The 19,875-nt window shown below is 52.7% G+C and overlaps 2 protein-coding genes across 8 annotated transcripts in view; one reads left to right on the forward strand and one right to left on the reverse strand.

The window, feature by feature from the left end:
* The window catches only part of ARHGAP1 (Rho GTPase activating protein 1), a 36,029-nt gene extending 23,311 nt beyond the window's left edge, over positions 1 to 12,718 (reverse strand). Inside the window, exons 1-3 of one of the 7 annotated variants that reach the window (XM_008162626.3) lie at positions 12,580 to 12,718; positions 6,143 to 6,325; positions 5,393 to 5,485 (exon numbers count right to left, since the gene is read on the reverse strand). In XM_008162626.3, the coding sequence (XP_008160848.1) occupies positions 5,393 to 5,485; positions 6,143 to 6,275 (226 nt within the window). In that variant the 5' untranslated portion in view covers positions 6,276 to 6,325; positions 12,580 to 12,718. Of the gene's footprint in view, positions 1 to 5,392; positions 5,486 to 6,142; positions 6,326 to 8,790; positions 8,974 to 10,000; positions 10,023 to 12,238; positions 12,260 to 12,520 lie in introns of those variants that run through there. The other 6 variants (XM_065595157.1, XM_042849231.2, XM_042849230.2 and 3 more) reach the window with 6 other exon arrangements.
* ZNF408 (zinc finger protein 408) lies at positions 12,632 to 18,033 on the forward strand. The gene is made up of 5 exons (XM_024100685.3): positions 12,632 to 12,903; positions 12,991 to 13,229; positions 13,711 to 13,775; positions 14,516 to 14,838; positions 16,004 to 18,033. Exons 1-5 carry the CDS (start codon positions 12,663 to 12,665, stop codon positions 17,962 to 17,964), a joined length of 2,829 nt encoding a protein of 942 aa, XP_023956453.2. The 5' UTR covers positions 12,632 to 12,662; the 3' UTR covers positions 17,965 to 18,033.
* Positions 18,034 to 19,875: the final 1,842 nt, after the last annotated feature.

Below are 19,875 nucleotides of genomic sequence, written 5' to 3' on the forward strand. Positions count from 1 at the left end.
CTAAAATATTCCGATTCCAAAGGGTGCCACAGTGCCTCATGGGAGTCATAGTCAGATGCCTTACGCCTCTATTCTTCTCTATGCACTAGGCTCTCTAGCAGAACTACATCTCCCATGATGCACCACAGCCAGGGACTCCTCAAACACACCCCCTCGCTTTATCAAGGAGGGTGAAATGGTGCATCATAAGAGAAGATGTATTCCTTACAGAGAGCCTGACCCACAGAGGAGAATGGGAGCATACTGTCCCTCAAGTACAACTCTCATGGGGCAACTTGGAACCACTGTGGATCAAAATATTTTGGTTTTTGATATTTCACTGGAAAGCCAAAATTTCCAGGGGGAGCAGTGGAGAACAATCATCAAAAGACTACTTTCCAACCAGATCTACTCCACACTTCTTAGAGTTCAAATCCTTCCTCTTAGGGCCCAGACAGCTTGCGAGTCCAGAGGACAGCCTGGATCACAAATTAGTACCAGCAAGATAATGACTGTCCCAATTCTTGAGTAGCCATAATTGTTTTTGTAATATTAAGCTGCGTTGTACAAACATTGTGCATCCTTCAATCAAGAAGCTGCGCTAATCTGACCTGACAGTCCTGGATGCAACAAGCTCAGCCTGAGGATGAGAACTAGCCTCCTGCTTCTATTTCCTTGAAATGTCTCAGAATAGTGCCCCAGACTGCACTTCCGGAAGAGATGGACAGAATTAGCCACATGCCCTCTGCCCTGAAGTGCAGGACAGGGCATGGGTGGCTGAGCAAAGCCACAGGAGGAATCTGTTGAAGCAACAGGATGGGCAAAACCTCTATCTCTGCAGCCATTTGGTAACGATTACAAGAGAAATGAGGCAGGGGCTGCCCCTGGTGAGCTGTCACTGCACGGAGAAGGCTTAAGTGCAGATCAGCAGCTTGTCTGGTGAGCCAAAAGCCGCTCAGTGTTAGTTCTCCAGGTTTGGGTGGCCAAAGGCGATTTTCTAATCAGTTTCTTCCTAGTCTGTAAGATACTCCCTTAGTGCTTCTTTCCAGCAATGACACCGTGCACTCTCCACCATTAATGGGGGCCCTGCTCCCACAGCACCAGTTCAGACCCTCCTGGATTAAACATGTCCCCCACTGCAGTCCTGGGAATGTGACCCTGTGATTCCAAGGTCTGGGCTGTGGTTTGACATTTTAAATATTGTTTCAGTTACTTTATTAATAATTGACTAAGAGGCTGAATAAACAGCCTTGTCACGGAGCCCAGAGTGTGACTCAGGCAGCCCCTTTGAGCAACAGGGCCTGCTGCCAGGAGCTGAACACGTCAGGGAGCCTCTGGACTACATCTCCATTAACTTGCTAACTGGAGCTGCACTGCCAACTCCCCACTGCCGGGACGGGTTGTCATCAGTTCTGAAAAACTGGTTGCTGGTGAAGGGTCCCAGACTGACATCTCTGGTGATCTATAGCAAGGATGGGCAAACTACGGCCTGCGGGCCGAATCCAGCCCGTCAGACCTTTTAATCTGGCCCTCGAGCTACTGCTACAGAGTGGGATCAGAGGCTTGTCCCACTCCGTGCATACCATGGCTCCGCACAGCTCCCGGAAGCAGCAACATGTCCCACCTCCAGCTCCGCACGCTGCCCCTGCCCCAAGTGCCAGCTCTACAGCTCCTCTTGGCCAGGAACTGCAGCCAATGGGAGCTGCAGGGGCGGCACATGTGGACGGGGCAGTGCACAGAGCCACCTGGCCGGCGCGGCACCTCCACATAGGAGCCGGAGCGGGGACATGACGCTGCTTCCAGGAGCCGCTTGAAGTGAGTGCCACCTGGAGCCTGCACCCCTGCTCTCCTCCCACTCCCGAAACCCCTGCCCCAGCCCTGATCCCCCTCCTACACCCCAAATCCCTCAGCCCCAGCCCGGAACCTCCTCCCCTGCACTCCAACCTCCTGCCCCAACCCAGAGCCCCCTCCCACACCCTGAACCACTCATTTCTGGCCCCATCCTGGAACCTGCAACCCCAGCACACAGCCCATACCCCCTCCCACACCCCAACCCCTTGCCTCAGCCCAGAGCCCACTTCCGAACTCCGAACCCCTCTGCTCCACCCCCTAGCCCCCTGCCCCCTCCTGCACCCCAAACCCCTCATTCCTGGCTCCACCCCAGAGCCCCACCTCCAGCCGGAGCCCTCAACCCCTCCCACATCCCAACCCCCTGCCCCAGCCCAGAGCCCCCTTGCGCACCCTAAACTCCTCATTTCTGGCCCCACTCCAGAGTCTGCACCCCCAGCCGGAGCCCTCACCCACTCCCGCACTCCAACCGCCAATTTCGTGAGCATTCATGGCCCGTCATACAATTTCCATACCCAGATGTGGCCCTCAGGCCAAAAAGTTTGCCCATTCCTGGTCTAGACCCTCCATTCTCAGAACAAGTTTAGCCTGGGCAGCAGCAGGGTGAGCTTTCCCCCACCAGCAGCTGCCAATGTGCTTCAGCCCAGCCCTAAAGAGACCTGTCCCCCTTTTAGGAGTCAAAAGGGAATCCCGTTTCCATGCTACATTCAGTCCTGGGCCTCTCCACTGAAATTGCCAACAGCAAGCTAATTCATGCCAACTATGCAGGTGGGTGTAGTGATGTTTATCTGGACTGAGGCCATCTCCCTTTGAACTGAGTACTAGCCTTCCCTCCATTCATAGACTGGTTCTGCAACTGCTGTGGTCCCCCTCCTGGAACCTACAGACACAGAGAATCCAAACAGTGTCACATTGGGTTTCATGGGTCTTCAGAGATCAACTCTGAATCTACTCAACATAGTTCCAAGATATCAACTGATGGAATTCAAAGCTGAGTGGCAGGCACTGAGCATGCCCAGGGCACATGGTTGCTGGGTGGGAGAGTGGCAAGCAGAGGACTATTTGCAGGGGGAGGAAATCACCAGCCTGGAATAAGACAAGTCAATGCCCTCCAAGTTGGACTTGAGATGATCACAGAACACAGGAACTAGACAAATGTAGCAGACCATCAGCAACCCAACTCCAACAGCAGTCACTGGCACAAGCTTCAGAGGAAGGCTTTCAAACCACACAAAGATCACAGGGCCGGGCAGTTAGAAATTACAATGGATAGATAATTACCTCAATGGTGGGGGAGGAGACTCCTTCCACAGCCCAGGCACACATTCCAGTCAGCCATCCTGCCAGATGAGAACCTCCTGAAATCCCACCTACCACTTCTGTTAGATATGGAATTTTTCACTTTGTACCCTACACTGTTATGTAGAGTTGTTGTGCCCTGCCTCTGAGCTGGCTGGATTTCAGTGATGCCTATTCATGCAGTTTGTAAAATACACTGGGATCCCTTGGGATAAAAGCTCTACAGAAACACTGGAGATTATATCAGCACACAACACATAGCAGAGGACATCCTTGGTTTGGACCCATCACTCTGTGGTTCTTGTTGGTTCTGATCTAACCACTCCGCTAAGCACTGTGGCCTTTGTCTGAGGTGAATGAGAGTGTCATTTAAATCTTCAATTCCTGGTGTTTAGAAACACCTGCCTGCTCCACCTTAGCAAATATCTGAGCTTCTGTCACTGAAGCATTAAATGGTACAAACCTGCACTCCTCCAACCCAACCACAGCATTATTGAGAACAGGGTGGTGATCAGGGACGACTGTAATGCTGGGAATTTTGGACCCTGGAAACAGGATCAGGAATCTGGCAAACCACTACACTATGGACAAGAATTTAATGGTATGTCTACACTACAATAAAATAGCAGTGGCTGGCCCACGTCAGCTGACTCGGGTTTGTGGAGCTCGGGGTATGGGGCTATAGAACTGTAGTGCAGATGTTTGGGCTCTGGGGTGTAGCCTGGGCTCTGGGACCCTCCTCCCTAGCAAGGTCTCAGAGAACAGGCTTCATCCTGAGTCTGAACATCTATACTGAAATTTTATAGCCTCGCAGCCTGAGCCCACGTCAGCTGACCCAGGCCAAATGCGGCTGTGCTATGATCTTTTATCACAGTGTAGACCAATGGTTCTCAAACTTTTGTACTGGTGACCCCTTTCACACAGCAAGCCTCTGAGTGCGACCCCCCCCTTATAAATTAAAAACACTTTTTAATATATTTAACACCATTATAAATGCTGGACACAAAGCGGGTTTGGGGTGGAGGCTGACAGCTTGCAACCCCCCATGTAACAACCTCACAACCCACTCAGGGGTCCTGACCCCCAGTTTGAGAACCCCTGGTGTAGACATACCCTCAGAGACACTTTGGCCAGAATTATTCCACTCATCCTGAGCAGCCAAGGCTCTCTAGACACAAAGTAGCCTGGAAAAAACCATTGTTTTAGGGACACACAACAATAGTGAGAATCTCCAAAAAGCTGGCATGGCATCACTGAAGAGGAGAAAGGAGCCAGACTCCAGCCAAATGTCCCAAACAACCCAGAGAAGGAGATAATACCAGTGCAACTTTCATTTCACCAAGGGATCTGATATTCTTCGGGCCTGGGATTCTTTCCGCACCCCGCCCCCAATTTCTCTTCACATGTAAGAACACAAAAACACAAACCAGGGTGCAGAGCTAGTGGAGGGGTGCATGGATAATGCAAGCTGAAGAAGTGGGAGAATCAAGTTGTGGGGGACTGCAGAGGGTTTCTAGCAGCAGGAGAACTGGGCAAGCTGGAAATGGTTCCAGAGCAAAATCCTGACCTGCATCCCCACTCCCAGCACCTTCCAAAAACTCCAATCACAGAGATCTCAGCTGTAACTGGCAAAGGGTGTTTGCAGTGCTCCAAGAGTTAATATATTTAAAAGGATGTTTGTGAAACAGGGAGGGAATCAGGAATGTTAGTGCTGCAGCCTAATTATCACTGAAGTATCAACAATATTAACCCTTTCCCATCTGCTCCCGGCAGCAGACACATCCAGCAAAGGCTGCCCCCACAGTCCAGCTACAGTAAAGGGTTTTGCATAGGAACAAGGCCACAAACTTTGACTTTGCAAACTGTATGGTCCCCCACCAGTTAATGTGCCAATTGCTCAGACAGATGTTAGTTACTGCCCTGAAGAACCAGGGGGAAGTGGCAATTCTGGTGTGATCAGCTAGAAGGTGCTCCACCCTGCCTTGGGTCATGGTGGGGTTCCAATGAATGCACCTCAGCAGAAGTGACCAGTCCTCACTCTAATAACTTCAGAGACAGTGAGATCTGGGAATGAATCTGAGTCAAACCGAGAACAATGGAAAATAAGAACTGCCACAGACATCCCAAAGGTTTGAGGCTCCCATCTCCCAAGATGTCAGCTGTCCCTGTTGTCTGCCACTGGTGGTTGGCACAGGGTTTCCACAAGCCCACATCTGATCCCACTGCAGAGGCAACACTCGAAGGAGTGGGAAGAATGGGTCATTACCTGCTACTTCCACGATCTGGTGCCTAGCAATATCGTAGTATGGATCATCCCAGCGCAGGTGAGTGATGGGCTCAGGGGAGCGGTTGGTGTCATCTGCACACAAAAAACCAGAAAACCAGCAATTAGCAGGAAAACCGAAACGGACCTTGAGCAGCTCAGGGAGGGGCCTGGAAACACAGGGATGGGAACCGGAGGCTCAGTGACATGGGGAGAAGTTAATGCACTAGCCTGGCCTTCCTGAACACCTGTTTTGAAATCCTGATTTGGTCAGAGGACAAGCAAGTGTTGTCAAGTCTCAGCCTTGTCCCTGGAAGGCAGCTGTGCGTGTCCCAAACCCCACAGCTCAGAACAGTGTCCAGTCAGCTTCTGCTCAGGACTCTCCTGAGCATGAAAATTCACCCAACATGTATGAGAGGAAAGGAGCCAAGGGCATTGTCAGGGCTGCTCACCGCACAGGTGCTTCTGCACATACCCTCCTGCCTACCCTGCATGCTTTGGCTGACTCACCTGTTCTCTCTGGGCATCAGAGCCCGCAAGGGCCCAGCCAGGTACTGCACTGTGGGCTTCGGGCACAAAACGATTCACACATCTCCATTTCCCAATCCTCGCATCCCAGATGGGACTGAGTTAGAGTGTGAGAGGGTCACAGTTCCCTGCAACAGGCCAAGGCACAAGGTGTCCTAGAATACCTCTTGGCCTCAAAACCAGCCCTGCACCCAAATGTCTGCTGGCCCCAGCAGGGATGCCCACCTGACTTGGGAAAAACAGGCACTTCATCTGCTGGCCAGTTCTTATCATCTAAGGAAGCCAGTTTGAGCTGGCTCAGGGACTGGTTGGTGTCCTCCAGGTTCAGGTCATCCTGCAACTCCGAGAGCGGGTCCATGGCAATGGGCCCCAAACTCAGCTGCTTGCCTGAAGAGCCTAGAAGGAAAACTACAGAGATTCTTAAGTCAGACACATACAGATCACACAACCCCACTCCCACAGCCTATCCAGAGGCTCTTCCCTTGCTTCCCCTTCCCTCCCCACTTGGCCCATCCACTGACTTCCTACCCCTTCTCCTGACTTCCCCAACGACTGCTCACACTTTACCCTACCCAGAAACTTTCTCTCCCCCAAATCCCACCCACAGACCTCTTCTACTTGCAGCCATGGGCACCCTGTACAGCAGACCCTTCCCTTCTACCTCCTGTTGGGAGGGGGAAAGAGTCCTAGCTAACCCTTCCAGTGAGTCTCTGCCCTGAGTCCAGCTGTGGCCTGACTGTTCTCCCCGCCCAGAGTACTCAATTTGGGAGAGACACTGAGATACAAGGGAAGGTGACAGGCTATACCAGTCCCTCCCTGATAGACTGACTGTACCAGCCATTATTTCCACACAACAACGCTCCTCCCTGCACCAGTGGAGCTGGCATTGGGCCCAGCTGCTTGCACAGCAGGGCCCTGCTCTGGAAGCTTTCCCAGATTTCATGTTCCCCAGCTCTCAGGGAGGGTCAGGGGGCTCTTAACAGCTATCTGCACTGGCACATATGGGTGCTTCAGTGCATCAGAAACAAAATCCTGTTGAGGGCAGCTTGATTTCACTGACTGGACTAAAATGCAAGGAGAACGCCAACCCCCCTCCCCCCACACAACCATTCTCCGTTTAGCATCACACACAGCAAAACCCTTCTCTCTCATCCCAACACGTAGGGCAAGAGGCTAGGATACACCTCATGTTATTTCCATAGCACAATAACCAGATGCAGGCAGCACTGCATAGGCTGTGCCACAATACTGAGGAGGCTAGGGAGTTTGGAGATTCCAGGGGTGAGAATCAATTGCTGCTGCTGAGACTTTTTCCTCAATCTCAGCTGGGGTAAAACGTGTGTGCTACCCCAAAACTGAACTAAAGCAGCAGATCTTCAGAAGGTTCCTATTTCTTAAGGGAGCCCTCGAAGAAACAGAGGATTGAGTTTAATGCCGATGCCCTGGTGATATGCAGGAAGCTGATGGATGGGGGACCGAGGTACTGATCCTGCTCTCAGGAACTAATATTAGCAGCACCATGAAGATGAGAATTCTGCGGCCAGCAGGCTGCATCCCAAAGGGAGCTATAACAAAACAAGGCCAACGATGGCACCACTGTTAAGACCATGGGTGGGGGCTGAGGTGGCTTTGTAGTACTGCAGCCATGGAGGCACCTGCCATTCACAGGGATGCACACATCCTGGGGGTGGTTCAGAGGGGAACTCAGGCATGTGCAGGCTGTAGAAGGACGGGTTCTGGGATGGGAAAGAGTCTTGTTTGTGTGTGAATGCCCAGAATACAGTGGCTGGGAACTAAACAGCAGCAGAACACATGACCTTGCTTGAAAACTAACAAAGGAAGCTGTGGTTATAGACCCAAGGTGGCTTTTTCCTGGAGTGCAGGAAGGGGGAGTAGCTTGATGTTTTGAATTCCAAGTTCCTACAGCTGCTTGTGAGATCCAAGGGTGCAAGAAGCCTACGAACAGTTAGCGTGACCAGGGTGACATTCCAAACTCTAGAGAGTCTTGCTCATATACTTGGGGCTACACCCATTGCCAGGTTTGGGGTGGGGATTTTGCCAGGGCATTAGTTAGAACCTTGAGAGTTTGTCCCCTCCCTTTGGCAGGGGGTGTTGGGAGCACTGACCCTTCCTAATCTCTTCCCCAGGAACTCAGAGACAGTCTTTAACTCGTCCTTGGCTCCCTGATGTCTGGGAGCTATTGCAAGTCAAGTCAGATTCCCATAATCAGAGAGAGACAGACATATATGGGCAGAGGATCTTCGAGGCAAATCAGAAACTATGCAGGGCCTGACAGATCTACAGTCAGCTAGAGAGCCAAGCAAAACTGTTCCCTGCCCCCCTCCTGAAAGCTGGAAGAGCTGCCTGACCTTCCCTTGGATCTCAGTAGGGACATGGAGCAGGACACTACACTCCTCTGGACCATGACCTAATGCTGGAACTATGCAGCAGCTGTAGTCAAATGACAACCAGCTCCCCACACCTAGCAACAACAGATTCAGTTTCTATAGCAACTGCAGCCAGCATTTGCAGTGATTTAGTCTGATTATAGAATCCCTAGCACTGGTATAATTTCCCCAATAATCCAGCAGACACTCAGGTGTGAAGTCTGATAACCCTGGAGGTTGCATGGAAACTGTCCTCAGCTGGTCCCATCTCAGACCCTAGATCCCTGCAAGCTGCTGTCTTAACTCACAGCAACTTTAATAGGAATGGAGGGAATTCGGGTTCAGTCTTAACTGCTGCCACCCCCTAGATCAGTGGGACGCCTTTGACAGGAGTCCTCTACATCTTAGGGACTAAGACCAAATTCTACCAGGCAGAGGTGGTGCTGGCCCAGGGGCAGCATGGAGCTGGGTTCCCTTAGTCCTCACCATAGGGAGTGCCACAGCCTGGCTTCAGGAACAGCTTGCAGCACTGAGCCACAGGCCCAAGTTATTGGTTTAAAAGCCAACATCAAGTGGATTCCACATTAGCAGGCTCCTCTCACTGGTGGGGTCTCCAGTGCTGGCACCACATGGCATAGAGTGCAGCAGTGTCTAGGTTCCTTATAGTTCTGCAGTAAAAGAGGGCCTCAGTGCCCTGCGTGACGGCTGATGTTCCCACCCAAGAAGAGCCCTCCCCAGCCTTCGCTTCAGAGGTTGAACTTCCCAGCCCTTACACATGCAGACAGCTCCCCAAGTCCGGAGAATGGGTTCAGGCTCCACGTGACAGAGAAACCCTTGCCATGGAGATTCAAGGGATAGCAGACTGAACTTGCATCATCTCTTTGTGAGTTAGTCCCTCTTCCCCCTGAGAATTTCTAAGATGCTTTTCAGGATCCCTGCCAATACTGAGGTACCCAGCGCTGAGTGCAGTACCCCAAGGGAGGTCTTCCCAAAGCAGTGCACCCCACCCCACCCCTCTCCTTGCTTTGGAATGGGAGGGCTCTGGGATTGAGGAGCCTAGAACTTAATGCAAGATCCCCATGGGGTCTCCCCAAGGAATAACCCCTCTCTGTTCCTCTGAAGTCTCTGCATACATAGCCTCTTACTGACACTGGCTTTTTTGCAGAACTATCACATCACAAACTTGTCTCATTTGCTGCCTTCTCCACCAGGTTCTCAGCTATTTTTGCTCCCCAGGCTTCCTCCTCCAACTGAATCTGGGGTTTGGTCATTTTTCTCCCAGCTGCATTATTTATTTCAATATAATACTCTACACCAAAGAACGCTCATCTACAACACCAACTGCTTTTGACATGTATTTAAATACATTAAAGAAGAAATACCTCATCAAGCAAAGAAGCAATTCTCCTTCCTCAACCACATCTCATGTTAGTCAGCAACTGCCAGACCCAATATGGATAAAAATTCTAGGGCCCTTTGAGTTATTTCTCTGTCCTTGCTCTATAACTCCTGCCAGTTTAATCTCTGCTGCACACATAATTATTTTGCCTTACAAGTCAGAGAAGGTCCCTAACCCATTACTGTGGGCAAAGATGTTAGCAATTTTTATACAAATATACACAGAATTTTTTTTTACCCAGTTCAGCGTCAACATCACCCTCACAGCCCATTCAACATACCAGGACTTATAACTCACCACTGAACTAGCCCAGTCTTTCTGAAAGAGCCTGGAAAAACAGATATGCCTTGAAACCAACCAATTCAGGCACTGCAAGAATGAGTTCCAGAGTCCATGATGCCCAACCCCGAGTGACAATATCCTGCCCAACCCCCACCTCGAAGTTTAGGAGCGGTTAGCTCTAACTCTCAGCTGACTACACCTGCAGAGGTATCACCCTGAGAGAGAGACGCCAAACAAGCAAAGACCCTCTAACCTAGCAGAGACCAGGAAGGAAGCAGAAAAGCTGAACTCAGGTTTATCCCTCAGAGTCTCAGCACAAGCTGCACAGGCTGCTTATCTGTTTCCCTCTGGACCCACCCACCACACAAGTTTTGCTGAATTTCTGAGGAACTGGAGTCATGTGCCAGCCACAAACCCAGTTCCTTCTGACCTACCCCCTTGTAGCTCAGCCTCCTCTGCAAACCTGGCTAGCTTGAGCCAAATTAAAGATTCAGACAGCAAGATTCAAAAAGGGAATGGACATTTATATGAAAAACAAGAATATCAGGAATTCTAACTGTTAATGCTAACAAAAAGTTGGAAAGGATATTAAACCTCATGCGTCACAGCTTAAGAAAAATCTAACCATTAGAGTTCAGGATGAGACCTAATGGGGCGGAGGGCAGGTGGATATTGTACCACATCTTCCTACTGCAGAGTTCTTACACTTGCATCTGAAGCATTCGGTTCTAGCTACTATTGGAGACAGAATATTGGACTAGATGGACCTTGGGTCTGCTTCAGTATGACAATGTCTATGTTCCAAATTCAGCACTACAGAAGGCAGTGCATCTTCACCGATTTCAACAGAGCAGCCTGAGCTTACACCAGGGTTTGATCCCGTATTCAAATCCCATATATGTATGAACAACAATATAAAGTGACCTCCTGGGCACCTGATCCAGAAGAGACATTTCCCTCGCAGTGTCCCTTAACCTCCTGTTGACTCCCCAGTACCCTAGTCTATCTTGTGTTCCAAATTTTAATTGTGAATGTGGATCTTTGACAAATACTTTGGGGAAAACTGAAGCATATTACAGTTCCTGATCTTTGCTTCTGTCCCACACAGAAACAGTCTTCTCCTTACAGAGCTCCAGCACATCCTTAAACCTGAACTCTCCTACCCAGCACGTCTGACTCCCCCTCCATCAACCTGAGGTTCTAGAACTTCTTCTGCCCTCTAGGCTCACTAGTCTGCACTCACCAGCACTCACCGGCCTGCCAAGCCTCACACAGTTCTCCCCGAGCACAAAGGAATAAAATCAACCCAGGCTTCTAAACCAAGCCCCTTCCAAGACACAGGCACCCCGCACCCTCCACCCCCCAATCTACCCATCGACAGCTGCATCATCATCATCATCACCACCACCTCGGCAGAGCATCCTGGCTCTGTTAAATAGTGGATTTTGGTCTATCACTGCCCAAGCCTCAGGAAACTCTCCTGAATCCAAGAGTTCATAAATGATCCATTAAAAGGCCTTCAATTCCCTTTAGCACTGTAAACCTGGGCATTAGCCAGCCTTGGGGCCCTGAGCATTGTTAGTGCGGATTTCCTTATCTGAACAAGTTCTGCTCCCATTCTGTATCCGCTCTCCACCCTGTTCCAATACAAACCCATTGGGCTAGCCTCTAACCCTGCTCTTCCCTACCCTATTTGCAGCTTTCCTCAAGTGGGAGGGGTGTTCAAGGAAGGTGACCTAGACACTTAAACTTTGAAAGTGCAAAGGAAGCCAGGGAAAGGCACAATGTCTGAGTAGCCAAAGGGAGGATAGAAAAAGCATTTTCTGGTCTTCTCCCTCTAAAAAAGCGGTGGCCAGTGAGTATTCTGAGTACACCCCATCCAAAGGGTACAAAGAGTGATCTCTGCCTGGGGCTGACCACTTACCGCTAAATCTGCCTAACCTTTTTTTTAATATAACAACGACATTCTGAGACTAGAAATGCAAACTAGGAGATCTCTATTTGCAGCGTGAACAACTTTTTGTCTGGGAATTTCCTTATTTTTAAAAAGAAAACTAAAAGGTCTAAGGCCTCGCTCCCCCCCGGAATGGTGGACCTGGGTGCAGCCCCAGCGCATAGTAGACAGCTCCGCAGCTGGACACCCGGCCTGCCAAGCCCCACACACGGCCCAGTTCTCCCCGAGCAGAAAGGGATAAAACCAACCCGGACTCCCAAGCCAAGCCCCTTCCAAGACACAGACACCCCCCAATCTACCTATCGACAGCCCCGCGCCGCTCCCCCGCGCCGGCAGCTTTGCGGACGTCAGCTCCCTCACCCCCCGTCTCCCCGCGCGGGGAGCGAGAACCGCGATCCCCTCAGCCCCCGGTCCGAAACCACGGCACTGCCCGCTGACAGCGCGGTCCCGGGCCAAGCCACGGGGAGAACCCAGGAGTCCGGGCGGCCAGTGCCCCACTCCAACCGCCAGGCCGCGCTCCGCTCCGCTCCCCGCCCGGACCCGGACCCGAACCCCGCAGGCCGGCGCCGCCCCCTACCGACCCCCGCCCCGGCTCCTCCCGCGACACCGACACCGCGACCGCCGCTTCCGCCCCCCTCACCAGTCGGCCGCTCCCGGACGTTCCCGCCTGTCAAACCTGCTCATAAACATCCGCCTCCGAACCGGAAGAGGAATCCTCTCTCCATGGAAACGGCGGCCCACCCCCATTCTCCACTTCCGGTCCCCGACGCCTTCTGGGTTCCGAGAGAAAGTCGTCCGGACGCGGCCGTCGGCTCCGCGGATGGTTCCGCCCCAAAGGGGGTAGCCAGGAGCGGGGACCCTGTTCTCGGTTCCGGCCGCTCCCGACCGGAACCGGGCCGGCGCGCGCCTCTGCGGTGCAGCGGCAGGATCCGGCCCCGGGCCGGCATGGAGCGGAGCCACCTCGGTGAGTGGCACGGCCGGCGCTGGCCGGGAAAGCGGGGGCTGCCCTGGGCCTCCCATGTAACGCCGCCGCTCCCTTGTCTCCCCGCAGGCCGTGAGCAGCGCCCCGTCCGCGGCCACCCGGGGCGGATCCGAGACCCGCCCGCGCAACCTGGCGCGTCCTGCGGAGTCCTGCGGAGCCTCCCTCCCGGACTGGCCTTGGGGCCCTCCCTCGCCCAGGAACCGGGCATGGGCGTCTGGTGCGTGGGGAGAGCCCTGCCGCCGGGAGCGCTCTTCGGGCCCCGGGCGGAGGGGGAGCTGGACTGTGCGGCAGAGACAGCGCCCTCGGAGGTACGGTAGGGCTGGGGGGCCTGACAGGCAAAACCCAGCGCAGCTCCAATAACACCCAGCTGAGTGGGGCGGGCAGGACTCCCTGTCCACCACAGAGGCTTATCACGAAAGAAAGGGAAGGGGGAAAGACTAAGGTCTCAGCCCAGGTGCACAGCCTGGCGCTGTCCTGCTAAAGAACCCAGATGTCCAGCTGTGAACCGTCTGCTGAAGCTCTTTGTTCTCTACTGCCCAGTGCCTGGCTCCCATGTGCAGCATTTGCCTCCGCATTTCCAGTGTGGCGGGGGAGTCTGCAAGCACCCAACACTAGGTGTCAGGCCTCACTTTTATTCAGGTCCTTGTTGTCTACCCATCACTATGGGATATGAGTGCCTGAGTCGCTACAGAGACTGGTTACAGGAAATGCCAGGAGCATCAGCCAACTCCCAATTAGGGGGCAGCCACTGGGCTTGTAGGCCTATTCTGAATTAATTTTGCTTTTCAGGCAATTCAGTCTGGCTGCTGCTGCAGTGATGAATCCATTTGTGTGAGGAGCTCTAGCTGGAGGAGGTTAGTAGCTGTATATGGAACAACATGGGAGTTCCCTTTGGGACATACTGTTAGTGTAAAGAGAGGATCTGTAGCCACTGTAACACTGTGGGGTGGTCTCACTAGGCAGAGTCAGGCTTGGCCAATACACGGATGGCAGACTTCCAAAAAAATAGCCCAGGTGCTTCAGAATATGGTGTTGGTAACTCATCATGGGGTATTTTTCAGTTGTCAGTTCTGTGCCCTAGTTGAAGGTTGCATTGCTGGAAGGTGCCATCTTCCATGTTCTGCCCCATAGTTGGCTGCATTTCAGGGGTGGGTGAAATGCTCCCTGGCTGTATAAGGGCTTCTTTGGGATGAAAGATGCTGTGTAAATGGGATCTCACTCTTTCCTCATGTATGTAAGGGGAACGATGGATTCTTGGCTGTCTGTGTGGAGAGAGTTTGTTTCTGTAGCAGGGCCTCCCAGTGACCCATCTGGAAAGCTAAAGTGAAATAGAGACCTGGTGAAGAGTGTTTTAAGGAGTCGTAGAGAGCTTTATTCTAGAACTAGTTTGGAGCTACACTTAGCCCAAGAATTCAGAACATGTCTTGATAAGAACATCAGGGGCCTTTTGTAGGCAGTTAAAGGGCTTATTTCCTATGGGGACTCTTCTCCGTTAACTAACGTTTGATCCTTCAGAGCTTGGCACTCCCATTGAAGGCAATAGGATCTCCATGTGCCCCTAGTGGGTGCTGACATTGAGCTTGGTGTCTTGCAGCTTGGTGAAGCGAGGCCGGGGGGAGGATGAGGCAAACGTGGCTTTGGTGTGGATCAGTGGAAGGCTCCACATCCGAGTGCGGCATCCTATCGCTGCAGGCACTGAGTTGCTGTACTGGCCTACAGAGGCCCAAGCTGGTCCTGCCCAAGTGGAGGGGAGAATGCTGCAGAACGTATTGGAGGGGATAGCTGTTCCTGATGAGAAGAAGCCAAAGGGGCAGCTGGCAGTGGCAGCTGTGACAGAGACAGCAACTCCAGAGGCAGAGGCTGTGGTGCAAAGGGAAGGAGCCTCTCCATGTGGGAATGCATCAGAACCCTTTGCAGGTACGTTCCTTTCACAGGATATATGCAAACCTTGTTCTCCTCTTATGAAAAGGCTATGACTACAGTGCTGTTAGGCAAAGATCATTCTGTGATTCTGGGGACCCCATAACCAAAGTGTCTTCAGAGCTTGGAGCATTGGTGCAGTCCCAGAATAAGGCAGGCTTTAGGGATTGCGAACCCCTGGGGGAGAATTTGGAGGGACCTATAAATTCAATAAGCGATTCCTCCCACACCATTGTTGGAGGGATTGAGGCCCCTCCCCTTGGGAATGGGGAAGTAATGCTGCCCTGCCTTCCCCACTCTCTCAGAAGAGGAGGGTGTAGTATGGGGAGGAGGATACTGTCTAGTGTGCCAGGAAAGAGGAAGAATCTGCCTCGGGCTAAATATCCCACAACCATCTCCATAGTGAGTATTATGGAGGTGTAATGGGGACTTGTCTATTTTGTTGCTGGTCAGATACCCAGGTGGGAGGTGGGCTGCTGTCTCTGAAGTGGCTGTAACTACATATCACACAGAAGGTAGCCGTGTTAGTCTGTATCTACAAAAACAACAAGGAGTCTGGTGGCACCTTAAAGACTAACAGATTTATTTGGGCATAAGCTTTCGTGATGCATCTGAAGAAGTGAGGTTTTTACCCATGAAAGTTTATGCCCAAATAAATCTGTTAGTCTTTAAGGTGCCACCAGACTCCTTGTTGTTTTTATATCACACAGAAGTGACTCTTCATGGCTCTAATCACAGCTGCATTCTCCTCCTCCTGTTCTGAATGTCCCCTTGCGGTTAGTGTTTGTGTAGAACTATCCATTTTTGAGGAGTCCAGAAGACATACTAACAGCTGGGACTCAATGGCCAACGCTCTGGCCCTGCAGCCCCCTGGGCCCTGTGACTGACACCCTGACCCTACATCACAATGCAGAATGGAGAATGTTGCAGTTCCTAGCCTTACCAGCCATGACACAGCTCCCCAAAGTCCTGCCTGGATGTGCTGGGGTTGAAATCCCTCCCCTGTTTGGAGAGAGGCATTTAGGAGCCAGATGCTTGATGTTCCTGGGTAGGGTGGAGTGTCTGTCTCTGAGTTCCTCCATTTTCTCTGTTCCAGACAGCACAAGCCTGTTGTCTTCCAATAGCCAGTGTTGATTTTTCCCCCTGTTGTGTGTCTGTGTAGGGGATCCTGATAACTCCAAGGTGATGGAGAATGAAACTAGAACCGAAGGCAGGAGGCAGCCAGCCAAACGTTCCCACAGGCTGCAAGACAACAGCAGGAAGGAGGAGGAAAGCATGACCCCTGGACATGAGTCTGGGGAAACCAAGGTGCAGAGGAAAGAGAACCAGCACCATGAGAGCACCTCAGCAGCTAAGGCTAACAGAAGATGCAAAGAGGACTCGGTCAAGGAGATGGACCCCCAACCCAAGGCTGAGAGAGCAGATGGGGAGCCAAAAGAGGCATGTCGTGGGAAGCTCCATCTGCCGTTGTCTCCCCCAAACGGGGTTCGACTCAGCGCTCGCTTGGCTGGGAAACCACGCAAGGTGCATGCACTGACCGGCCAGTGCCTGCAGGAGTGCAATGCTAGGGTATCTGGGCAGGAGGCCAAGAGCCCAAGCACTTCCGAGGGAGGTGGTGCAGAGACACGCAAGAAAGTAGGGCAGGTTTCCAAAGGCCATTCCAAACTAGAGCCCCTGGAGCAGAGGAAGAAGGGCCTGTCTGATGGTCCTGATGAGCTGGACAAGTACCCAGAAGTCGAGGTCAGTATTGCACTGGAGGAGGGGCCTTCTGGGAGCCTGGGTGTATCTCAGCAGAAGTCCCTGCCACGTGGGGATGAGGCTGGTGAGCGCAGGTATCGCTGTGGGGAGTGCGGCAAGGCCTTCCTCCAGCTCTGCCACCTCAAGAAACACAGGTTCACCCACACTGGCTACAAGCCTTTCCTGTGCACTGAATGTGGCAAGAGCTACAGCTCTGAGGAGAGCTTCAAGGCCCATGTGCTCTTCCATCGGGGTGTGCGCCCCTTCCAGTGCAAGCAGTGTGACAAGGCCTATGGCACTAAGCGGGACCTGAGGGAGCACGAGGTGCTGCACACGGGCGAGCGGCCCTTTGCCTGCGAGGAGTGCGGCAAGACATTCGCCCGCCGGCCCTCCCTCCGCATCCACAGGAAGATCCACCTCATGAAGGAGCTCAACCTAGCCAACCCCAAGGTATGCAAGTGTGCCATCTGTGAGCGTTACCTGGCCAACCCTGGCTCCCTGCGCAACCACATGCGCCTGCACACTGGGGAGAAGCCCTACATCTGCCCCTACTGTGGCAAGGACTTCCGGCAGCAGGGCAACCTGCGGGGCCACCTGCGGCTCCACACCGGCGAGAAGCCCTACAAGTGTCGCTTCTGTGGGGACGCCTTTCCCCAGCTGCCAGAGCTGCGGCGGCACCTCATCTCCCACACTGGGGAGGCCCACTTGTGCACGGTATGTGGCAAGGCGCTGAAGGACCCCCACACGCTACGGGCCCATGAGCGCCTCCATACCGGCGAGCGCCCTTTCAAGTGCGAGCAGTGTGGCAAGGCATACACACTGGCCACCAAGCTGCGCCGGCACCAGAAATCCCACCTGGAGGACATGCCTTACAAGTGTGATGTCTGTGGCATGGGCTATACCCTTCTGCAGAGCCTCAAGCGCCACAAAGTCACCCACAAGGGGGCCAGAGACTCCATTAAGCTGGTGGAGGCTGCTGTCTTGCTGGGCATGGACATGCCAAAGGCTGCAAGAAAGAGGCTCAAGAGGAAGGTCCCTCAGGAGGCGGGTACTGAGGAGCCTACAGTGCTCATGGTGCAGTCAGTGGAGATGCAAGCACCAATAAATGAGGCAGAGCTTATGATAACTGCCAATGGGCATTACATTGCCACTTACCAGCCCCCAGGCAGCCCCCCCGAGTCTGGGGTGCGCAGGGTGCTGGGCAGCGCAGCCCCTGCTGGGCACCTGGAAACGAACAATGACATCATTGAGATCACAATCTCTGAGCACGAACACAAATGTATCATCATGCAGGACGAAGGCTCCCCCAGTGACGTGGTCATCATCCAGGAGGGCGTGGGTTTCGGTGCTGTAGCTGAGGTGGTGGAGGTAGAGACAGGGACCTGACACCCAGCCTCTTCCCAACCCCTGTTTGACTTCTCTACAGCTATACGGAATATAAAATCTATTTTCTAACTTGTGTTTGTTGTCTGTGTTGCTGGCAGACCAGGCCCTACCAAGCAGGATGAGTGGCCAGCAGTGCTTCATACCTGTTCGTGGAGAGGTCAGGAGGGTGTGACATAAGGCCTGGTCTACACTAGGAAATTAGGTTGGTGTAACTATGTCGCTCAGGGATGTGAAAAATACGGCATAGTCAGCGCTAGGTTGATGGGAGAATTCTCCTGTTGACTTAGTTACCGTCTCTCAGGGAGGTGGATTACCTACATTAATGGGAGAACCCCTACCATCAGCATAATTAGTGTCTTCACTGAAGAGCTACAGCAGCACAGCTGCACCACTGCAGTGTTTTAAGTATAGACAAGCCCTAAATATCACTAATCCAGGACTCTGGCAGCTGCCCCTCTCTGCTGGAAATTTATAGGTAGTGTGTGCTGGGCCTGGTGAAAAGAAAACACTGGCTGATGGGGTGAGAAACTCATTACTGAGGAAATCCCACTTATAACTAATGCAAAAGACAGTGCCCCTGCTGTCCTGTCCCCAGACTACTTAAGGGTTAAATGAGCATCATTGCCCTGCAGTGCTCAGGGCTGGCTCTAGGTTTTTTGCCGCCCCAAGCAAAAAAATGTTTGGCTGCCCCCCACCCCAGCCCTGGCCTACCCCCCTGCCGCCCCAGCTCTGGGCCTCCCCCCCATCCCCTGCTGCCCCAGCTCTGGGCTTCCCCCTGCCGCCCCAGCCCTGGGCTCTACACCCCCCCCCCCACATCCCCTGCTGCCCCAGCTCTGGGCTTCCGCCTCCCCCCCCCACCCACAAACCCCCTGCCGCCCCAGCCCTGGGCGCTCCCCCCACCCCGCACCCCCTGCTGCCCCAGTCCTGGGCTCTACCCCCCCACACCCACATCCCCTGCTGCCCCAGCTCTGGGCTCTACCCCCTCCACCTGCACCCCCTTCTGCCCCAGCTCTGGGCTCCCCTTCCCCCCCCACCAGTGCCCCCCACCCACACACCTCCTGCGCCTCAGGCCTGGGCTCTCCCCCTTCCACCTGCACCCCCTGCTGCCCCAGCCCTGAGCTCTCCCCTGCCAACTGTACCCTCCTTCCGCCCCACCCCTGGGTCACTGGTAACTCGCTCCCAGGGTGGGTCATTGAGCAAGAATTTTAGATGTGCACAGAACACAGACAGGATTGGTTCCCATATGGTTACAGAACTGCAGTATTTTCACAATTTTCAGCTTGTGTGATTGGAGGATATCTGGAAGCATATTATAAGACTGTCCTCCATAAATGAGGAAAAGTTAAGGAGCCTTTATTATTCTTTTGTTCCATTCTTTGTTTCTATGGGGAATTTGCCAATGCAATATCACTGTCTTCCTTTTAAACAAATAAACCACCACCAACAAAAATGGCAATGGCTGTTGAAAATAGCAATTCCAGTCCTAATAACCACTGGGAAGCATTTCTTGCTCAATTTTATCCTACTTTTTCTACAGCAAGTTACAGTGGATCAGTATATTTGATTTGGGAGAAATGAAGTAACAGCTGCCCGAATTGAGCTTGAGCACTCCTGAATGTTGAGGTGTTCAAATCTGGAGGGCAGGGGCTAGATTCCCTTTCTGAATATTAGCTAAATCTGGAAAGGAAAAATCATTTTCTGCTTCCATGGCTCAGATGTGAAAATCCTCCTCTGTGCCTGCTTCTGTATCTAAAGCTGCCCGGGTCCAGAGCCTCCCCTCCCTTACTTTTCATTTTAAATTCTAGTGGGATCCACATACCTCCCTTGCTAGGCTTCAGATAGAGAGGGGCACTGTCCATTTAGTCCACCCAATTCTTTCTTTGAGGGCTGCAAGGTGAGATCACAGCAGTA

This window comes from Chrysemys picta, chromosome 4 (assembly GCF_011386835.1).
Source record: "Chrysemys picta bellii isolate R12L10 chromosome 4, ASM1138683v2, whole genome shotgun sequence".
NCBI classification, from domain to species: Eukaryota; Metazoa; Chordata; order Testudines; family Emydidae; genus Chrysemys; species Chrysemys picta.

Coding starts and splice junctions, on each gene's coding strand:
- ZNF408 (XM_024100685.3), top strand. CDS start 12,663: ATGGAAACGGCGGCCCACCCCCATTCTCCACTTCCGGTCCCCGACGCC. Junction 13,230..13,710: donor CAGAGACAGCGCCCTCGGAG/GTACGGTAGGGC, acceptor TTTGCTTTTCAG/GCAATTCAGTCTGGCTGCTG. Junction 14,839..16,003: donor TGCATCAGAACCCTTTGCAG/GTACGTTCCTTT, acceptor GTGTCTGTGTAG/GGGATCCTGATAACTCCAAG.